Below are 21,165 nucleotides of genomic sequence, written 5' to 3' on the forward strand. Positions count from 1 at the left end.
TATGCAACCTGCAGGTGGGAAAGAAACTTGCCACAGGCTATAGGCCAAAGTTGATGCAAAGGAATAGCCTTCCAGGTGACAGAAGAAGGTACCAGAAGGTGCAGGCAGGTTGGATTCAATTAATAGGGGCAGCATCTGGGAGAAAAGAAGTTGTTGAAGGTCACAGGTTAGAGTCAGCTCAAGAGAGCACTAAGGCGAGTGCTCTTGGGCCTGCTGCATGCTAATGGACTGGATGGCTCCTCTGCCAAAAAGCATTACTCTGGAGGCAGGAAGGGAATTCGTACCCTCTTACTCTGGCCTGTCAGTGTCCCCATGCCCTCTATTGACAAAGTCTAACACCGAACCCACTGGCAAAGGAGAAATATCTACAGGGTCTAGGGTCTAGGGTCTAGTCCCAGTATCAGAGAGCAGGGCAAAGGGTGGATTTGGCACTGAGAGACATACACTGGTAACCGGTGCAGTGGGTAAGTGGTAACTGAGGCTGGGCTGCATGGGTATCTATGGAAATGCACAGGAGAAACCAACCCAGAGCCATTGGGAGGTGAAACCAACCCAGAGCCATAGGGAGGGGAAACCAACCCAGAGCCATAGCATTTCTGATGCCACCTGTTTTTGTTTCGTTGATTGATTGTTTTTGAGACAAAGTCTCGCTCTGTCACCAGGCTGGAGTGCAGTGGTGCAATCTCAAATCACTACAACCTCCACCTCCCAGGTTCAAGCAATTCTCCTGCCTCAGCCTCCTGAGCAGCTGGGACCACAAGCATGCACCACCATGCCTACGTTTTTTGTATTTTTAATAGAGATGGGGTTTCACCACATTGCCCATGCTGGTCTCGAACTCCTGACCTCAGGTGATCCGCCCACCTCGACTTCCCAAAGTGCTGGGATTACAGGCGTGAGCCACCATGCCCGGCCACTATCCTGTTTTGGTATAGTTAATATGACACTTTTCCAGCCCCTAAATCATTTACCTCCATGGAAGCATCTCTCTAGAGGTTCCCTGTAAGCAGGTGCAATGGCGATATCTAAGTAAAGGAAATCCACGCACAGTACAAGAGCAAAGCAAACCAAGTGCAGAATACCTGCTATGAGCCGGGAAGACCAGGCACATTCCGAAACATTCCCACCTCTAATCCGATCAGATCAAGAGGTTATGATGCCCAGGTTACAGACAGAGAAAGTGAGTCTCAATTAGATGAAGCACTTATCCAAGAGTCACAGAGTCATATGGCTAGCCACACAAAGGGCAAAGCAGGGAGGGATATGCTAAGGGCCAGGCCCTTTGCTAGCCAGCTAGAGCAGGAGTTGGCAAAGTGTTCTGTCAGGGCCAAATAGTCAATATTTTTGGTTTTGTGATCCATGTGGTCTCTTTGTCAACTACTTAACTTTGCTACTGTAGCAGGAAAGCAGCCGTAAACAACATGTAAATGACTAGGCATGGCTGCGTTCTAGTAAACCTTCATTTATGGATAGCTATATTTAAATTCCATCTAATTTTCATGAGTCACGAAATGTTCTTCTTTTGATTTTTTTTTCCAACCATTTAAAAATGCAGAAATCATTTTTAGCTTGCAGGCCACACAAAAGAAAGCTGGACTTGGCCTGTAGAGCTGTGGTTTGCTGACTGTTAATCTAGACTCATGCTACTCCGAGTGTGGCTTTTGCACTGAAAGTATGGGCATCACGTGGGAGCACTCAGGAAATGCAGCATTTCAGGTCCCGCCTCGAGCCTGTTGAGTCTTCATTTTAATAAGATGCACCTTACAGCTTGAGGGACAGCAGCTGATCTGTGATTCTTTGTTAAAACACATATTCCCTAGCCCATCCGTAGAAAGCCTAACAAACACACAGGAGGAGCTGACGCTGACAGTCTGAGGCCTAGATTTGAGGCAGCGAGGCTCCCTCAAACAAACAAACAAACAAATGAACAAACTAACCAAAATCTCCCCAGGTGGTTCTAACGCACAGAGAGGTAGTAGAGAGCAGAGCTTATAGGCAGGTAGCCTGACAGCCAAATCCAATCAGCACAGCTATTTAGGTTGGCCCATCAGGTGTTTTAAATTTCTTCAATGGGCAACTTTTTTTTTTTTTTTTTTTTTGAGACAGAGTCTCTGCCGCCCAGGCTGGAGTGCAGTGGTGAGATCTCAGCTCACTGAAACCTTCGCCTCCCGGTTCAAGCGATTCTCCTGCCTCAGCCTCCCGAGTAGCCAAGATTGCAGGTGTACACCACTACGCCTGGCTAATTTTTGTATTTTTAACAGAGACAGGGTTTCACCATGTGGGTCAGAGTGGTCTCGAATTCCTGACCTCATGATCCACCTCCCTTGGCCTCCTAAAGTGCTGGGATTACAGGTGTGAGCCGTGTGCCTGGCCGACAACATTTAACAATGGAAATTTCAGGCCAGGTGCTCACACCTGTAATCCCAGCACTTTGGGAGGCTGAGGCGTGTGGATCACCTGAGGCCAGGAGTTCGTGACTAGCCTGACCAATACAGTGAAACCATGTCTCTACTAAAAATACAAAAATTTGCTGGGCATGGTGGTGTGTGCCTGTAATGCCAGCTACTTGGGAGGCGTAGGCAGAAGAATCACTTGAACCTGGAAGGTGGAGGTTGCAGTGAGCCAAGATCGTGCCATTGCACTCCAGTGTGGGTGACAACAGCAAAACTGCCTCCAAAAAAAAAAAAAAAAGGAAATTTCATATACATGTACCTACAAAATCCTATATTTCCAGCTTCTCATTAAAAAAATTAGAAAATCTGGCATACTCAGCCCTGTTTCCTTCGTGCCCACAACAGACTGGTATCCAGTAGCTGCTGCCTTCAGAAGCCCAGCACACCTCACTCCCCACTGTGTCATGTCACCTTTACTGTCATCTCTGTGGACACACAGGCTTGCCAACCTGGATGGGACTCTAGAAGCACCCACTGGACCTTTTCCCTTGGATTTTGTTTTTCTTTTCTATGAGACTGAGTCTTGCTTTGTTACCTAGACTGGAGTGCAGTGGTGCGATCCTGCCTCACTGCAACCTCTGCCTCCTTTGTTCAATCGAGTCTCCTGCCTCAGCCTCCCAAGTAGCTGGATTACAGGTGCCTGGCACTGGGCCCAGCTAACTGTATTTTTAGTAGAGATAGGGTTTCACCATGTTAGCCAGGCTGGTCTCGAACTCCTGACCTCAGGTGATCTGCCCACCTCGACCTCCTAAAGTGCTGGGATTACAGGCGTGAACCACTGCAGTTGGCCAGATTTTGTTTTTCTTTGGCTGTGCTGCTTGGCTGGGAGAGAAACATTTCTTTCCAAAATCCGGTTTTACATTTTTAAATTGCAAAACAGCCAATATGTTGTAAATGTGGGTATCATGCCATCCATCTTAGTCTCCTAGTGAAGATTACAGCCTGCACAGTATTGTTTTACAGGGGTTTTTAGATGTCCCAAGACAAATTATGATCCCTTATTAGCAAACCAAACGAACCACTTGACAAGTCCATCACCTGGTCAATTTTGACATTTCAAACCAATGCATCAATCCCACAATTCACTTCCAGGCATCCATTGTTTGCATTTGCACATAGAATAATAATGCCACGTGTATTCAGAGTTCCGCACAGTTTACAAAGCACTTTCCCGGACATTCCTTCATAGGATCTTCACAGTAAACTGAACAAAGGCATATGTATCATTTGTATTATCTTCAGAAATTGACAAGAAAAATGAGGCTCAAAGAGGGCAAGTGACTTTCAAGGTGACCTGGCCTGTTATTCAGGATCTTTGCAGTTCTACTATTTTCTTTTTTTGAGACGAAATTTCACTTTTGTTGCCCAGGCTGGAGTGCAATGGCACAATCTTGGTTCACTGCAACCTCCACCTTCCAGATTCAAGTGATTCTTCTGCCTCAGCCTCCCAAGTGGCTGAGATTACAGGTACCTTCCACCACACTCAGCTAATTTTTTTGTATTTTTAGTAGAGACAGGGTTTCACCATATTGGTCAGGGTCTTAAATTCTTGACCTCAGGTGATCCACCCACCTCAGCCTCCCAAAGTGCTGGGATTACAGGCAAGAGCCACCATGCCGGGCTGTTCTACTGTTTTCTAACCCTGTGCTTTCTACTCCCCTATCCTGCTTCTAATGAATGCTCCTAGAAGAAAATGCTCCTCTGAGAAATCCCACAAGAACTGTGACCCCTCACAGCACGACGTCAATCTGGCAAACACAAGGCTTTGGAAATATTAACGCCTGCACATCTGCTTCCTGACCTCATACTCTTCAGATTAGATAGCTCTTGGAAAAGGTTTGATTTATCAGAAAAACAAAAGTTACTAAAGGATGCTTGATACAGTGGAGAGATCACAGACTGTAGAATCACACAGACCTGGTTTCCAAGAGTCCCCATACCTCACCCCCACCAGCTCAGCCAAGGAGAAAACCAGATGCACCCAACTGGCTGAGCATGAATCGCAGCCAGAAGGAGGAGGAGCAGAACCCAGGGGAGGGCAGAGACATTAGAAAATCTGAAACAAAAACAAGAGGATTGTGAGATAGAAAAAAGGGGCAACCAAAAAGAGGACGACAACTTCAATGTCCAGCTTAGGTGGGCTCAGAATGAGCAGGGGGCTACTCAAAGAAAAAGTAAAGAACCGTTTCATACCACTGTTGAGACATTGTAGATGCACAATAGTTTACTAGCGGCCTCTCTAGCATCAGGCTGTCCCTTGCCAACCTCCCTTTCACGAGGAAGATAAAGTGTTATACTTGCTTAGCCAAACTACTCCCTTGCTGAGAATGTACAACCAAATGAAATTGGGGAAACGTACCTCAGAGTTTACATCCAGGAACACTTTTACTAATTATGCTTCTGGCCTTGAGGGAGAACAAAAGGGTAAGCGGAGCTCTTGTTTTTTCAAGGCTGAGTCTCGCTTTGTCGCCCAGGCTGGAGTACAATGGCGCGATTCCAGCTGACTGCAGCCTCTGCCTCCCAGGTTCAAGCGATTCTCGTGCCTCAGCTTCCCAAGTAGCTGGGATTACAGGCACCTGGCACCACACCTAGCTAATTTTTGTATATTTAGCAGAGAAGGGGTTTCACCACGTGGGTCAGGCTGGTCTCAAACTCCTGACCTCAAGTGATCTGCCCACCTCAGCCTCTCAAAGTGCTGGGAGTACAGATGTGAGCTACCGTCCCTGGCCAAGCAGAGCGCTCTTTTCCATTGCTTCTCTCCTTGTTCTTGACTCCTTATTGCTCACCTGAACCACTGCATCAGCCTCCTAAAGGCCTCCCTGCCTCTAAGTCTCAGTCCAACCACTTTCTCCTCCATGCTGTAGTTACGCACAGTGGTCTTCTCATTGTGTGCACATTGGAATCACCTGGGAAGTTAAATTGATGAAAAAGGCTGTGACCTGGCTGGGAACGGTTTGATAAAGCTGGTTATGAGGTTTAGACTTTACCCTGCAAGTAGTTTCAGAAAGATTATTTTAGCACAGTAGCCCTCAAGCTTGACTTTACATTCGAATCGCCCGAGGAATATTTAATTCTCATACTGGGCCACACCCCAGACCAATTATATTAGAATTTCTGGGGCAGAACCCAGGCGTCCATGGGCTGACACTTCCCAGGTGATTCCCATGTCCAGGATGAGGCCCACTGCTCTTAGCTCCAGCATGGAGGATAAATTGGAAGGAAAGACTCTAAGAAAGAGTCTTTTTCCACAAGGTAGGGTAAGAGGCAGATGTAGGGTCCAGCTGAGAGCTGCTAAGGAAGGAACTGGGGCAAAATTGGTGGAAATAGGAAGAGAGGGAGAGATATGAGCTGGTTAACGAAGCAGAACCTACGGGAATAATTAATTGATGGCTGGGGCAGGTGGGACAAGAGAGGCATCAAGGATGATTTCCAAGGTTTTGCTTAGTCAACTAGTTGAGTGGTGGTGTCACTGCCAAGATGGGGAGATGAGGAGAGAAGCAACAACCATGGGGTGGGCATGGGGAGGAGACATTGAATGGGACAGGACTGCAAGACACTCAGGAGGAGATATTGGGAGTATGTCTGAAGTTCAGAGGCAATATCCAAGGGAAAGAATGTACAGTTTTGTTCTGGACCAGGAGAATAGGCTTGAGAATCCTCAGCATCAAGGTGGTTGTTGAGATGTGGACGTTGATGAGGTGACCAGGGGACAAGGTGAGGACAAATTCAAGAACAGCAACTAGAAGAGAAAACAGTGAATACTTGAGTAACATTAAACCAGAAAGTGACTGAGGCTAAGGCCGAGGGTTTTTTTCCTTGACTCCTAGAGAACAAGACAGAGAAGGGAGGAGTGTAGTTCACAGAGATGAGAGGTAAGCAGACTTGTCGCTTGGTTCCTGGCTGATGCTGCTCTTCTGCTTAACATATTGCTCAAAAAACAATTTTTTTTTTTGAGATGGAGTCTCACTCTGTTGCCCAGGCTGGAGTGCAGTGGTGCAATCTCAGCTCACTACAACCTCTGCTGTCCAGGTTCAAGTGATTCTCTTGCCTCAGCCTCCTGAGTAGGTGGTATTACAGGTGCCTGCTACCACGCCCGGCTAATTTTTTTTGTAGTTTTAGTAGAGATGAGGTTTCACTATCTTGACCCGGCTGGTCTTGAACTCCTGACCTCGTGATCCACCTGCCTCAGCCTCCCAAAGTGCTGGGATTATAAGCGTGAGCCACAGCACCCGGCCTGCTCAAATATTTTAAAGGTCTTGAATACAATCCCTGATCCCAGCCTACCATATGCCCCACAGCCTGGGTTAGGGATAACATTTGAAGTAACAAATCCAAATGCCACATCCTATCCTTGTCCAATGAACATTGAGAATCCCAGCTAATATCATAGACTTGAAATTGGGAAAGAGTTTGGTCTTATTTTACAGATTTGAAAACTGAGATTCAAAGAATGGAAATACCTTGTCAAGGTCTCCCAGAAAGTCGCTAGCAGTGTAAAGGAGCTCGAATCCCGCTTACCCGGGACCAGTCCACAGTAGCCTTCATTGCAGTTTTGGACGTTGCTATTCATTGCAGAATCCAGCACAGTGCTCAGCAGCTACTCAGATACTCAGCACATCAAAGGCAATTCATAAACATCGTATTGAAGTGATCAATGTTGTCTCAAAAGCATCGGAGACCTGAGAAAATGAGGATTATTATTAGAACACCAAGAGTCATGAATTTGAAAGTGTTCATTGGGCACAATATTTGCTGACAGGAGAATGACATCTGCTCTAAAGAGTATTTCCTTGGCTAACTAACCTTGTCCACACCTGTCTGATCTAGCCACCACCAACAGACTCTGGCTAAGAAACACCATGTTACTCTGGGGTCAAGAGACTTGGTCTACAGGAGAAAGAGCAGTGGAAAGGGAGTCAGGAGATCATGCCCAACTGTCATTCACCAGTTTCTTCAGCTAATCATATCTTCTTCCTGAGTTCCCAGTAAAATGATGAGGTCAGACCTTGATCATCCTTGAGATCCTTCAAAACCAGTGACCTAGCCAGGTGTGGTGGCTCATGCCTGTAATCCCAGCACTTTGGGAGGCTGAGGTGGGCGGATCACTTGAGGCCAGGAGTTCTAGACCAGCCTGGCCAACATGGCGAAACATAAAACTACTACTAAAAATACAAAAAATTAGCCTGGTGTGGTAGCGCATGCCTGTAGTCCCAGCTACTCGGGAGGCTGAGGCATGAGAATCACTTGAACCCTGGAGGTGGAGGTTGCAGTGAGCTGTGATCACACCACTGCACCCCAGCCTGGGCAACAGAGTGAGACTCCATCTCAAAAACAAAAACAAAAAAACTCCAGTGACTTGATTTATCCTTTGCCTTTCCCCACATCCTCATGGGATAGCTACCGTAAATTCTTTCCCAAACTTGGAATAAGGACTCTTCCTTACCCAACGCCTGGCTCCTTCCTCCAGGTGGAATTAATTAGCTATCAAGGCTGGATGTAGGGAGAAAAGAATTCCATTCTCATGTTATATTTGTTAAAAACACATTTCCATATAAGCACATGCATCTGTCTTTGTGCTTGCTCTGAAAGATTCTTCTGCTGACAGTTTTTTGGCGAGTTCCTAGAGCAGGAGGCCTCTTTTTCCAACACTCACCTTGCTCAGCAGTGAGAGCTTTGAGGTCCAATCAGTCCAATAGACTTTGTGGTGTGAGGGTGTGTGCATCCTCCTTTTCAACTTATGAGGCGCTTTTCCATAAATGATGTCATTGGGTCCTCACTGCAGCCTTATGAGGCAGGTAGCATAGGCGTTGTCATTACCATTCTATCGGTGATGAGACATCTGAGGCTAAGAGAGGTTACGTGGCTTGGCCAAGATCACACAGTGGTCGCTGGTAGACCTGGGACACCAATCAAGGTATCTTGATCCAACAGCCAACCCTGTTTCCATTACTCATTATTTCATTCATTGACTTGACATGCATTTACTAAGCACTTCACACAAAGTCAATCTTGTGACAGGATCTAATATACAAAGATGAGCAAGACACAGTTCCTCCCTTGAGTAGCTCACAGACTGATGAGTTGGGAGACAAATCTGCAAAGCATTAATGGAAACACAAGTGCTGTAGTGCTGTGCTTTGGGAGGAGGGAGGAGAAAGCAGCTAAGTCAGCCTGGGAGAAATGGGGAAACCCTCTCAGAGAAGCAGATGTTGGAGTAGGGGTTTTCAAAGCAATAAAAAGGAAAAGAACCCTGCCAGGAAAAAGAACAGCATGGAAAAGGCACAGAGTCGCAGGCGCTGGGAAGTCCTTTGTGATTGAAGCCTAGGGTCATGGTGGGGAGTGGAGGAAGATGCAGTGGAGGAGTTAGCAGGGGCGTGGTGAGAAATGGTACACTTTCTGAGTGGAGTTGGGCTTGATCCAGCAAGTGACAGGCCACGGAGTAGTCAGTGTATGGATGTTCTTGATTTTCCTGTTTGATTGATGGTGTATTGGCTGCTGCTTGATACACAGCCACGTACACAGTCCAAGTGTCTCCTCCTCCCTGCACATGCTTGGCTTGATCCAGTTATTCCGGAGCGTTGCTCAATCACCAAATAGCTTCCATAAGAGGCGAAAAAGAGAGAGAGAGAAGGGGAAGAGCGGGAGGAAGAGGAGGAATGCTTGAGCAATCCAGGAGGCCAGCCAGGATCAGGCCTCTGAGAGGCCCATGTGGGTTTCACATTCTCAGGACGATGTTTGCCATCCTCACTGGCAGAGGGAGAGTGGAGGCTCTTTATGCACTGAGCACAGGTCGAGGCCTGAATGGGAGTGAGTCAGTGGCCAAAGGGCAGGGTTGGGAGGGATCGGGTGACTGACGGTGGACACAGGTGGAAGAAGCACTGGGAGTGTGCCCCTCTCCTGGGATTTCTCTGCTCCTGAGGCTCCCTTCAGTTATCCAAACTCCTTGGGTTTCCTCTTGTCCCTGCAATGCAAGGGTTGGAAAAGGGGACCCAGTTAAGTATTTCGGGTGAGGAGAAAAACACTTTAACTCCTTTCTTTCCCTGCCTAGTTTATTTTAGCAATAATAGCTTCCACCCACAGATACAATGTACGCTGCCTTGTGCCTGGTATTTGTACAGCCCTTTAAAGTTTTCATTTGTTTGTTTGTTTGTTTTTTGAGACAGAATCTCGCTCTGTTGCCAGGCTGGAGTGCAGTGGCGTGATCTCAGCTCACTGCAACTTCTGCCTCCTGGGTTCAAGCAATTCTTCTGCCTCAGCCTCCTGAATAGCTAGGACTACAGGCATACACCACTACACCCAGATAATTTTTGTATTTTTAGTAGAGATGGGGTTTCACCATGTTGGCCAGGATGGTCTCAATCTCTTGACCTCGTGATCCGCCTGCCTCGGCCTCCCAAAGTGCTGGGATTACAGGCATGAGCCACCACAACTGGCCTAAAGTTTTTAAGTTTATACTTTATTATCCAAATTAGGGCCAAATTGCTAAACAGGACACTAGGACATCAGATATGCACTGGGACTATTCTGGTCACACCATGATATATGGCCATCATAGATACTTACAAATCCAGGGCTTCATGACACGCTCACAAGATCCCTGGGATTGGACCTCACCATCTCCATTTTACAGTTGAGGAGATACCTGTGTTTCCTTAGCTGCCAGGGGGATGGAAGAGGAAGGTGGTCCAGCAGAGACTGGGTGAGGTCAGCAGCTCCCTTATGCAGCTTTTGGTGAAGAGCAGGGACTGTGTTGTTAGAAGCAAGGTACACAGTGGAGCTGGGAAGGGAGCCACCTTATATGAGTGCCGGGGATAAGGCAGGCCTTGCCTTCAGTGCTTGTACATCTATTGCCTCATTTAAACACCCCACCCCTTTTATTTTTTAGACAGAGTCTTACTCTGTCACCCAGGGTGGAGTGCAATGGCACAATCTCGGCTCACTGCAACCAACTGTCTCCTGAGTTCAAGTGATCCTCCTGTCTCAGCCTCCCGAATAGCTGGAACTACAGGCACATGCCACCACGCCTAGCTAGTTTTTGTATTTTTAGTAGAGATGGGGTTTCACCATGTTGGCCAGGCTGATCTTGAACTCCTGGCCTCAAGTGATCCACCTGCCTTGGCCTCCCAAAGTGCTGGGATGACAGGCGTGAGCCACCACGCCCAGCCTAATTCTGACATTTAGCTCTGCAAGGAGATAATATTTTGCAAATGAGAAAAGCAAAGTTCAGAGAAATTGAGTCACTTTCTCGAGGCCACAGAGGTAAAAAGTAAGGAGTTAAGATTTAAATCAAGCGCTGTACCTCTTCTATCACACTGTCCTGCCCATTGGCACAATCCTGTAAGAGGGTCCTCAAGGAGGCCCGTTTCTGCGTGGTGGTAGCTCTTCTCCAACCTTCTTCTCTATCCTCTTTAGTAACCAAATATAACTCTACCCCTCAGGCACCTATCTAAATATTCCTTGAGTCTAGCCAGAGCTTTACCCAAGATGAAATATGTGCATGGAAAGAACCAAGAAACAAACCAACTCTAAACCAATTTCTCCTCTCTGGCAGAGAGGCTGCCCTGACCAATGTGCTGTGCAGAAAACTGAACGAGAAGAAAAAGAAGAAGCTCACGCCTGTAATCCCAGCACTTTGGGAGGCCGAGGTGAGTGGATCACTTGAGCCCAGGACTTCAAGAACAGCCTGGGCTGGCAAAACTCCAGGGGGTTGGAAGGGTCTGGGGCTGAGGATGGAGGATTGCTTGAGCCCTGGAGGTCAAGGTTGAAGTGTGCTGTGATTATCACTGCACTCCAGCCTGGATGACAGAGTGAGACTCTGTCTCAAGAAAAGAAATAATAATAGAAAGAAAGGAAGGAAGGAAGGGAGGGAGGAAGGGAGGGGGGAGGGGAAAGAGAGGAGGGGGAGGGAGGGGGAGGGAGGGGGAGGGGAAAGAGAGGAAGGGACAGGGAGGAGGGGAGGGGAGGAGAAAGGAGGGAGGGCAGAGAAAGAGGGGAGGAGAGGGGAGGGGGAAGGAGGGAGGGGAAGGGGAAGAGGGGAAGGGAGTAGGGGGAACTCAGTTACAGAGGTTGTCTCTGGTTGGTTCACTATGGCTCCACAATGTAAAGGGTGTAGCCCCCTGGCTACCATCCTCACCCCTAGGAGACTATGGTTTTCCCTTTGTCCTGTCCTGATCCCAGTTAACTCCAAGAAGTCTTCTGGCAGCTCCTGTTTTGCCTCTCTTCCCAGGTGATTAGGCAAGGTGCCCAGCAGCCATCACCCATCCCTGCTCATGAACTGCAACTTGCACGCAGGCTGATGGGAGGTCGGAGTGTGTTTTCTCCTCAAGCTACTTTCATAACATAGGTCTGCCTGGAGAGTTACCTCATCCAGATTGCTTGTCCAGGTGGCTGAAGGATCTCGCCAAGTTTTCTCTAGAACACTGTGAGCTCTATTAGGCTCTTATTTGTCTGAAAATTTCCCCTCCTCTCCAGTGAGTCTATTTCCTTGCTGCTCGAAGTGTGGAAAACAGTTCAGTTGCATTGGTACCACCTGGAAGCTTGTTAGCAATACACAAACACAGGTCTCACCCCGCACCTACTGAATCAGACTCTGCATTTACCCAGATCACATATACAGAGTGAAGCCTGAAAGGAATGACTCTAGATGCCCATGAAAGATGAATTCCAACACCCAGTCATCTCCTAAAATAAATTTAACGTAATGAAGGATCAAAGATGATGGTCAGGTGCTATAGCATGCTATTTAAAACACCACAGAAGGCCCAGCACAGTGGATTATGCCTATAATCCCAGCACTTTGGGAGGCCAAAGTGGGCGGATCACATGAGGCCAGGGGTTTGAGAACGGCCTGGCCCATGTAGGTAAACCCCATCTCTACTAAAAATACAAAAATTAGCCAAGCGTGGTGGTGCATGCCTGTAGGTCCAGCTACTTGGGAGGCAGAGGCACAAGAAGCCCTTTAGCCCAGGAAGCAGAGGTTGCAGTGAGCTGAGATCACAACACTGCACTTAAGCCTGGGCACGAGATTCTGTCTCAAAAAACAGAACAAGGGCCGGGCGCGGTGGCTCACGCCTGTAATCCCAGCACTTTGGGAGGCCAAGGCAGGTGGATCATGAGGTCAAGAGATCCAGACCATCCTGGTCAACATTGCTTATCTCCATCTCTACTGATACAATAAAAGTACCTGGGCATGGTGACGCGTGCCTGTAATGTCAGTTACTCAGGAGGCTGAGGCAGGAGAATTGCCTGAACCCAGGAGGCAGAGGTTGCGGTGAGCCGAGATCGCGCCATTGCACTCCAGGCTGTGTAAAGAGAGCGAAACTCCGTATCAAAAAAAAAAAAAAAAAAAAAAAAAAAAAAAAGCCGGGCGCAGTGGCTCAAGCCTGTAATCCCAGCATTTTGGGAGGCCGAGGCGGGTGGATCACGAGGTCGAGAGATCCAGACCATCCTGGTCAACATTGTGAAACCCCGTCTCTATTAATACAGAAAAATTACCTGGGCATGGTGGCGCGTGCCTGTAATGCAAGCTACTCAGGAGGCTGAGGCAGGAGAATTGCCTGAACCCAGGAGGCGGAGGGTGGAGTGAGCCGAGATCGCGCCATTGCACTCCAGCCTGTGTATAGAGAGCGAAACTCCGTATCAAAAAAAAAAAAAAAGCCGGGCGCAGTGGCTCAAGCCTGTAATCCCAGCATTTTGGGAGGCCGAGGCGGGTGGATCACGAGGTCGAGAGATCCAGGCCATCCTGGTCAACATTGTGAAACCCCGTCTCTACTAATACAAAAAAATTACCTGGGCATGGTGGCGCGTGTCTGTAATGCCAGCTACTCAGGAGGCTGAGGTACGAGAATTGCCTGAACCCAGGAGGCGGAAGTTGCGGTGAGCCGAGATCGTGCCATTACACTCCAGCATGGGGAACGAGAGCGAAACTCCATCTCAAAAAAAAAATATATATATATATATATCTCCCAGCATTTTGGGACGCCGAGGCAGGTGGATCACGAGGTCGAGAGGTCCAGACCATCCTGGTCAACATTGTGAAACCCCGTCTCTACTAATAGAAAGAAATTACCTGGGCATAGTGGCGCGTGCCTGTAATGCCAGTTACTCAGGAGGCTTAGGCAGGAGAATTGCTTGAACCCAGGAGGCGGAGGTTGCGGTGAGCCGAGATCGCGCCATTGCACTCCAGCCTGTGTAAAGAGAGCGAAACTCCGTCTCAAAAAAAAGAAAAGGCCGGGTGCGGTGGCTAAAGCCTGTAATCCCAGCACTTTGGGAGGCCGAGGCGCATGGATCACGAGGTCGAGAGATCGAGACCATCCTGGTCAACATTGTGAAACCCCGTCGCTACTAATACAAAAAAATTAGCTTGGCATCGTGGGGCGTGCCTGTAATCCTAGCTACTCAGGAGGTTGAGGCCGGAGAATTGCCTGAAACCAGGAGGCGGAGGTTGTGGTGAGCTGAGATGGCGGCATTGCACTCTAGCCTGAGTAAGACGAGCGAAACTCCATCTCAAAAAAAAAAAAAAAAAAAAAGAATATTTGTAAGACCAGTCCTCTATCCAATCAGAGCTTCAAGCTGGTATGGTTAACGGGATTTTAGTTATAGAAAGTTGGAAATTTCCCATGCCATCCAAGCTCTGAACCCTTGACCTATTGGGAACATTGTTTATTTAACCCTAAAGTCTGTCTTAGTTGATAAAGGGGTGTCTATTTTGGTCTCTTAGATCACAATAGCTTAGTGCACTGTAATCTATTGCTTTCAAGGCTGTGGTGTTGGTGGGGTTGAAGTTAAGGGCTCCAAACAGTAAAGCAGGACTTGGGTAATACCTGGTTTACTGTTGGAGCAAACAGAAAATTCCACTTAGGTAAATATATGACATGAAGAAAAGATAGAGTTGGAAAATGGAGTGGGAGGGTAGTGCAGAGGGATCTGGAGGGCACAGGAGGGGTGTGGTCAGCTGGGTGGGTGGGGTCAGGGCTGTGGACACACCCTCCTCTTACTGCTCCCTCCACCCTCAGAAACCCTCTGTGACTTCCATGCTCTATGATGCAGGCCTGGGCTTATAGTTAAGCCTGGGCAAACTCAGGGCTCAGTTGCTTCAGGCAGCCATACTATTCAGATCATGGAGAATATCCTCTGTTTTCTGAACAGTTATACTGAGTCAGGGCTCAGCCCTGGCTTGGCACATTGCTTGGATATTGATCTCAACTTCATCTGCTTGATTGGGTTGGGATTGTTTATGCTGTACTTGTTCTACGACCTATTGACCCTGTATTTGTCACACCCTGGGAAAAATAATGACATCCAAATGGTAAGGAACTGCGGGTGAACACCCAAGGGAGATTCCCTCTTGTTGTTTCCCAATCCTATTCCCACATTTGTAAGTAAGTTTAGTTGGTACAGAGAGATGGTCTTAGATGGGAAGTCTGAAGAGAGGATAGAATTCCACTCTTCTTTGGAAGAGGTTGGGTAGACTTAGGGCTTCAGGAGGACTAAAGTTTCCATCCGAAGCTCATAGACCACCTATCTGGCTGTGGTGAAGAGTTCCAGATAAAATTCCAAACGCAGTAATTCTGTGGACCCTGATTGGACTGTATAGACAGTGTGGTCTCTCTGAAGAAGAACAATTTCTGCTGAAATGTGATCATGAGTCACATTCCCCTGTCATCTTCATTCAACCAAGCCTTCCTTCATATTGGGTTGACCTGGGGAGCAATGCTGAGAGTCTCTGAGCAGAGGCTGGAGGCACAGTTCTGTTTGGGACACTTTTCCTATGAGGAAGCACAGATGTGACTGTTGGCCTCTGAGTCTGTGCCCTCCTTGAGTACTGCTTGAGCATATCAAGTGTGGCTTTCTCTGGCAAAATTCTTTTTGAGTTTTTCAGAGAAGGAAAAATTAGAAATATTTGATCACCTTTAATAATTCTTAACAGGAACATATTAGCATTAATTTGGGAGTCATATTATTCTTGTGTAATGAGTGAGTGAATGAATGAATGAGCTTCATAGAGAGTGAGATAAATGAGTCCCAGCCTCTCATTGTCTTTCTTTTGTTCTCAGTGTCAGGACAGAGCCAGGAGGAGAAAGAAAGGTGGGACATTTAAAGGTAAGGTCAGCCTACTCTATCTGAGCTTCAAGGGTGACCCTTTCTGTTTCTGTCAGGAGGACTCAGGCCCATAATTGCTTAGAATGTCAGTTACTAGATACAGTCTCAGAAAACAGAGCACTCAGCAGAGAGGCTTACAGAAAAGCAATCAGACCTGAGACACTTCTCATAGGCCCTGCTCTGCCCATCCATAGGCATGACAGAGTGATAGACCTGGGCACTGGGTGTTGCCCAGTAGGTGGGCAAGTTAGATATCAAGGAATGACTACTGGCTGGCTTGGAGTCAGAGCTGCTGTCTCATAACTTTGCATAAGTGCTTTGACTTCCTCGATGCTCAGATTCCTCTTGGAGGTAACCACTGACATCTGTGTTTCCCATGGTGGTTTTGAGCATCACATGGGGTAATGTATGTGAAGGAATTTTATAAATGATGTCACATATACCTGTGAACTTGTTAATAGTATCAATGACTATTTGCCCTTTTCTACTGATACTTGGGGCTATCAGAGTTGAATATCTTAAGGATCTTACACAGAGTGACTTCTGTATGATCCCTGTGCCTCTACCTTCATTATATATAACATACTATTATGGTTTCCCAGACCGGATAACCTCACAGAAAGAAGCAGAAGAGGAAAAGAAGCCGGTTTCTATTCTCAGAAGGTGATTAATTGTTCCCTTCTGTCCTGTTCCCACCCCAGTCCTTTCTTTAGCAAGTTATATTCACCTCAGGGATTTCTTGTAGCCTGCTATAGTTGTGGGAGTGGGTAGCCATTGGAACGTGTATGCGAATGAATGTGTTGAGAGGCCCTAGAGTGCATGGGAGGTCATAGGCGGGGGGCAATGTGAAGTGGGTAGCAGGCACCAGGGTTCCCACCACTGCCAGGCTAACAGACCCTCCTTTCCTTGTTCTGGTCCTGGCTACAGCTTCGGGCCTCCTGCTTCCTGCAGTCCCCTGGGCCAGCATCATGACACCACCCGCTTTTGTCAACTGGTATGCCCAGACCCCCTCTGTGTGGTGTGTAACAGAACAACTGCTGAGGTCCAGCGACTGCTGTATTGGGAGTCCCTGAAAGATGCTGCTCCCTCTGTATCCCCTTTGGCTTCTGCAACTTCTGCAACTGAGTCATCACTCACTCTGGCTTCTGACCACTCAGCAACCCCTCCAGAAGACCTAATAGTGTCGCCTTGGCCTGACCCTTCTCCACCGCCTCCCTTAATTCTCTCACCTGACCTGATCACCCCTTTAGCTCACTTATTGTCACCCTCACCACTGAGGGACCCTCTGCCACAAAAGCCTGTTTCTGCCCTGGATTCCAAGTTCCCTATAGACCATTCCCCACCCCAACAGCTTCCCTTTCCCCTTCTCCCACCACATCACATTCAGAGAGCAGAGCCCAATCTCCAACCTGAGGCCAGTTTGTCTCTGAATACCATCTTTTCATTAGACTCTACTCTATTACAATATACGAACTCTTTGCCAGATATTTCCCAGGCCATGAATCTCTGTGATTCATGTACTTTTCATTACAAACGACCAAACTCTTCTGCTTTACGAATGCAAGATTGCACTATGACTCAGTCTAAAGCAAGTCTCAACATACCGAAGCCTCTGGAAAAAGAGATGTTATCTGTAGGTGGCTCTGGTGGGTCAACCACCTCTTCCTCTACAATCAGAGACATTGACCATTCACGCCCTGCATCTGCAGAATTCTCCTGGCAGCAGCCTCATGCCAAGGACTCTTTTTCTTCCAATTTTGTACCATCTGATTTCATGCAAGAGCTCCTTAGCCTTCATTCTTCTGAGAGCTTTTTAAGGGGGTACTCTGTGGTCAACCTCACAGTGCCTGTTAACCTCTCATTTCTCAGCCATGACATTGTGGCACTTTTGGAGAGACAAGTCAAAAAAAGGGCCAATTTCCTGATGTGTAAAGAAAATGGAAAGACACCAGGAACTTTCCCAAAGCATCTTAGGCCAAACTACCAACCAAATTCTTCAGGGAAAATGTCAGCTTCAATTGCTGATAAGCATGGCCTGGCAACCTCCTTTCCTTTTTTGGCCAGTAATAGGAAAGTAGAGTGGCTGCACACCCATCAGCAGCCCCCATATTCTAAGTGCTTTGAAGACCATTTAGAGAAAAAATATGTTCAGCTCTTCTCGGGTCTCCCATCTCTGCACAGCAAGTCTCTGAATCCTACTGTTCTTCTCCCATGTGGACGTTCCTCCATGTCTGTATCCTTCAATGAAATTGCGAGTATGTCTGCATTACAGAAATCCCCAGTACTTCCCCATCCCCAACCTCTGTCCTTGCCTATTACCCAGCCTCTACCCTTGCCTCAAACTCTGCTCCAAGGTCAGTCTGTGGCTCAACATCCATCTCCACTCACAGCCCAAGTACCTAGTCCTCCATTCCAGATTGGGATCTGTGGAGTGTGTTTTCATAAATCTCAGAATGAGGCACTGTCTCTTACACCATCTGAAATTAACCATCTGGAGAGGAATGTGTTGCAGAAAGTACTGGAAAATGTGTGGGGTTTACCCTCTGTGGTTCAAAAATCCCAGGAATACTTTTGTTCTCCAGCTCCCCGTCTTACATTGGTCAAGTCCTTTAAGGCTTGTGGTCCCATCTCCATCATTCCTGGAGATTTTGCACTCAGTGCTGAGTTTAGGAAGAAACTAGAACACCATCTTAAAAAGAGGCTCATCCAGCACAGATGGGGTCTGCCCCGCCGAGTCCATGAGTGTTTGACACTGCTACATCCTCAGAGCCTGATTTCAGAGTCAGAAAACAGCGAGGGACCCGAGAGCGACCTAGAAGGTCATATGATGCATCTGCCAGGGAATGATTCAGGGGTGAGACTAGGTCAGAAACAACTTGCAAATGCCCTGACAGTACATTTGAGCAAGAAATCTGAGGAAATCAATGAGGGTCGAGTGCCTGAGAGTGTGCGTAGTTCATGGCATTCAGTCAAGCAGACAATGTCTCTTTCTGAAAAATCCCACAGCCAAATAAACCATCGAAATTGGGCAGCATTGGTGGGTGAGGACCACTGTGTTGATACATCCCAGGAGATGTCCTTCCTTGGTTCCAACAAACAAAAGATGTTGGAAGCCCATATTAAATCTTTCCGTATGAGGATGCTGTGGGGTCTTCCCAGCAAGGTCCTTGAATCCATAGAAATCTGTAAATCAAAAGAGGACCTTTCCAGCTCCTTTTCCCATGTTGTCCTTTTCCAGCTCCCTTTCCCTAATTCCCGACAAGGATTAGACAAATCATAGACAAGAACAGACAGTCGCAGAAAGTTGAGGCATTTAAGGGCAAGATAATTGTGTCAAAAGTATCCCCAATCCATGCCCCACAGGAAGCCTGTGCCCCAACCAAATCCCACTTGACATTGTCGGTTGACCCACTGCCTCCAGCCATCCCAACCACTGCTAAAAGCACTGTGTTCAGTGATTTGTCATTATTAATTACACAGAAAATTCTTCCGAAGCATTTCCAGGGAGGAAAATTGCCCCCCACAAAATAATTTCCTCCTTGTGGAGAATATTGATTCTCCCCAATAAATGTTCTAATAAGAATGATGTCTTTTCTGTGTATTGTGTTGTGGGGTATAGATTTTGGGTAACCCAAGCTTGTGTTTGGAGAAAGGTAGGAGTTAGTTCAGCTCTTACTGACTGCTTCCTTTTACTTCTAAAAGGTGACCAATCCCCTGGATCTCTTGTGGAGGAATGAGTATCATGTGTCTCCAAAAGTCCTTTCTCTCCCTGATGAAGTCTGAGGAGATGGGCCTTTTTCTGCCTCTTTGCTATCAGACTTACTGATATGGTATGGCAGCCTGGACCTTCCTCTCCATTCACTGCTTCATATTTAGAGCAGTGAGGAAGACAGGCCTTCTGTTTGTGAAGAGAGGGTTAAGGACAGGTATATTTTTCAGAAATAATAGTTTAGTAACTATTTAAAAAAAGTTATTAGTGACCAGAGGATCATGTAAGTTGGTGGAGTGTTGAGGGTATTGCTGGTTGGGGTAGGGTGTCAGGAACAGCATGGGTACTGCTTAAGAATCTGAGAAATAGGGCATGCTTATAATTTAGGGAAGCATATTTTGACCTCACTGTTGAGGCTTTTGTACTAAAAAGTCACTTTGGGGAAGTAATTCCCCTCCTTGGGTATTTCTCTAGGCTGCCTGGATTGATGACTTTTTTTTTTTTTTTTTTTTTTTTTGAGACAGGGTCTCACTCTGTCACCCAAACTGTAGTGCAGTGGTGTGATCTCAGCTCACTGCAACCTCCACCTTCCAGGCTCAAGTGATTCTCCTGCCTCAACCTCCTGAGTAGCTGGAATTACAGGCACACCCCTGTAATTCCATGCCTGGCTAATTTTTGTATATTTAGTAGAGACAAGAGTTTCACCATGTTACCCAGGTTGCTCTTCAACTGCTGATCTCAAATTATACTCTTGCCTCGGCCTCCAAAAGTGCTGGGATTACAGTTGTGAGCCACTGTGCCCAGCTGATCAATGACATTTTTACAGAGCAAAACGATCCCTTATCTGTCTGTGGCAGCAATGTTGACCAGGCAACCACCTACCTTATAGGGTAAAACTAAGCTGAGAGTAAAGAAAAAAGTACCTTAGAATGAATGAGAAAGTAAGAAAAAAGGGAAGATAGGAAAGGATGACCCTGCTGGAGGAAAAACGTTTGTGCCCCATCATGTCCATATCATGACCCTTTCTCAATCTGGATCTAGGTACCACCCCCTTGAGGTTTACCAGGGCACTGCAAAGATTAGAGATGCCATTTTGCCAGAAGTGTACACGGCTCTATTATTCAATTTCTCTAATAGTATATGCAGGACTGTTTTCAAGCATGACCTCCCTCTCTTTAGAGAAGATGATCTTTGTGCCTTCTCTCCGGCCATGTTGATAACAACATACAAGATCTTCCCTTAGTGTATATGGTGCATCTATCAGGATGGAGGTGTCACGTATGATCTTCATGGGCTTAGTGGAATATAATTGATATTGTCTAGAACACCTGCAGCTCATGATCCAGAGGTGAGTCCTGGACTATGCATGAGCGTTACAGATATTTGGGGGCTCACTATGGAGCATTACAGAATGCTTCTTATGGCCAAGAGTGTGCACATACCCACCCTTAAAATATGAGGGGTCTGAAGAGAAGGCAAGTCCACTTACATAGACTGGGACTAACAAATGAGGTGAGTTTTCTTTTCTTTTTTGAGACGAAATTTTGCTCTTGTTGCATACACTGGAGTGCAATGGCATTATCTCAGTTAACTGCAACCCCAACCTCCTGTGTTCAAGCAATTTTCCTGACTCAATCTCGCAAGTAGCTGAGATTACAGGTACCTGCCAGCACATCTGGCTAATTTTTGTATATTTAGTAAAGGCAGGTTTTCACCATGTTGACCAGACTGGTCTTGAACTCTTGACTTCAGGTGATCCATCTGCCTTGGCCTCCCAAAGTGCTGGGATTACAGATGTGAGCCACGGTGCCTGACCATGAGGTTTGTTTTCTAGAGGGCACTTGAGGTAGGTTTTCCAGAAAAATTTGTGAATGCTTGGTGTCAAAACAAAACAAAACAACA

General features: G+C 47.0%; 1 protein-coding gene across 1 annotated transcript; it reads left to right on the forward strand.

Moving 5' to 3' along the window:
* The first annotated feature begins 14,688 nt into the window (after positions 1 to 14,688).
* LOC105707931 (spermatogenesis-associated protein 31D3-like) lies at positions 14,689 to 17,371 on the forward strand. The gene is given in 5 exon segments (XM_064376691.1): positions 14,689 to 14,760; positions 15,509 to 15,554; positions 16,157 to 16,217; positions 16,482 to 17,241; positions 17,243 to 17,371. Coding segments are annotated over 5 exon segments (1,068 nt in total).
* The last annotated feature ends 3,794 nt before the right edge of the window (positions 17,372 to 21,165 follow it).

The sequence above is a fragment of the Aotus nancymaae genome, unplaced genomic scaffold, assembly GCF_030222135.1.
Source record: "Aotus nancymaae isolate 86718 unplaced genomic scaffold, 86718_ANA_hifiasm-v0.15.2.pri h1tg000003l, whole genome shotgun sequence".
NCBI classification, from domain to species: Eukaryota; Metazoa; Chordata; class Mammalia; order Primates; family Aotidae; genus Aotus; species Aotus nancymaae.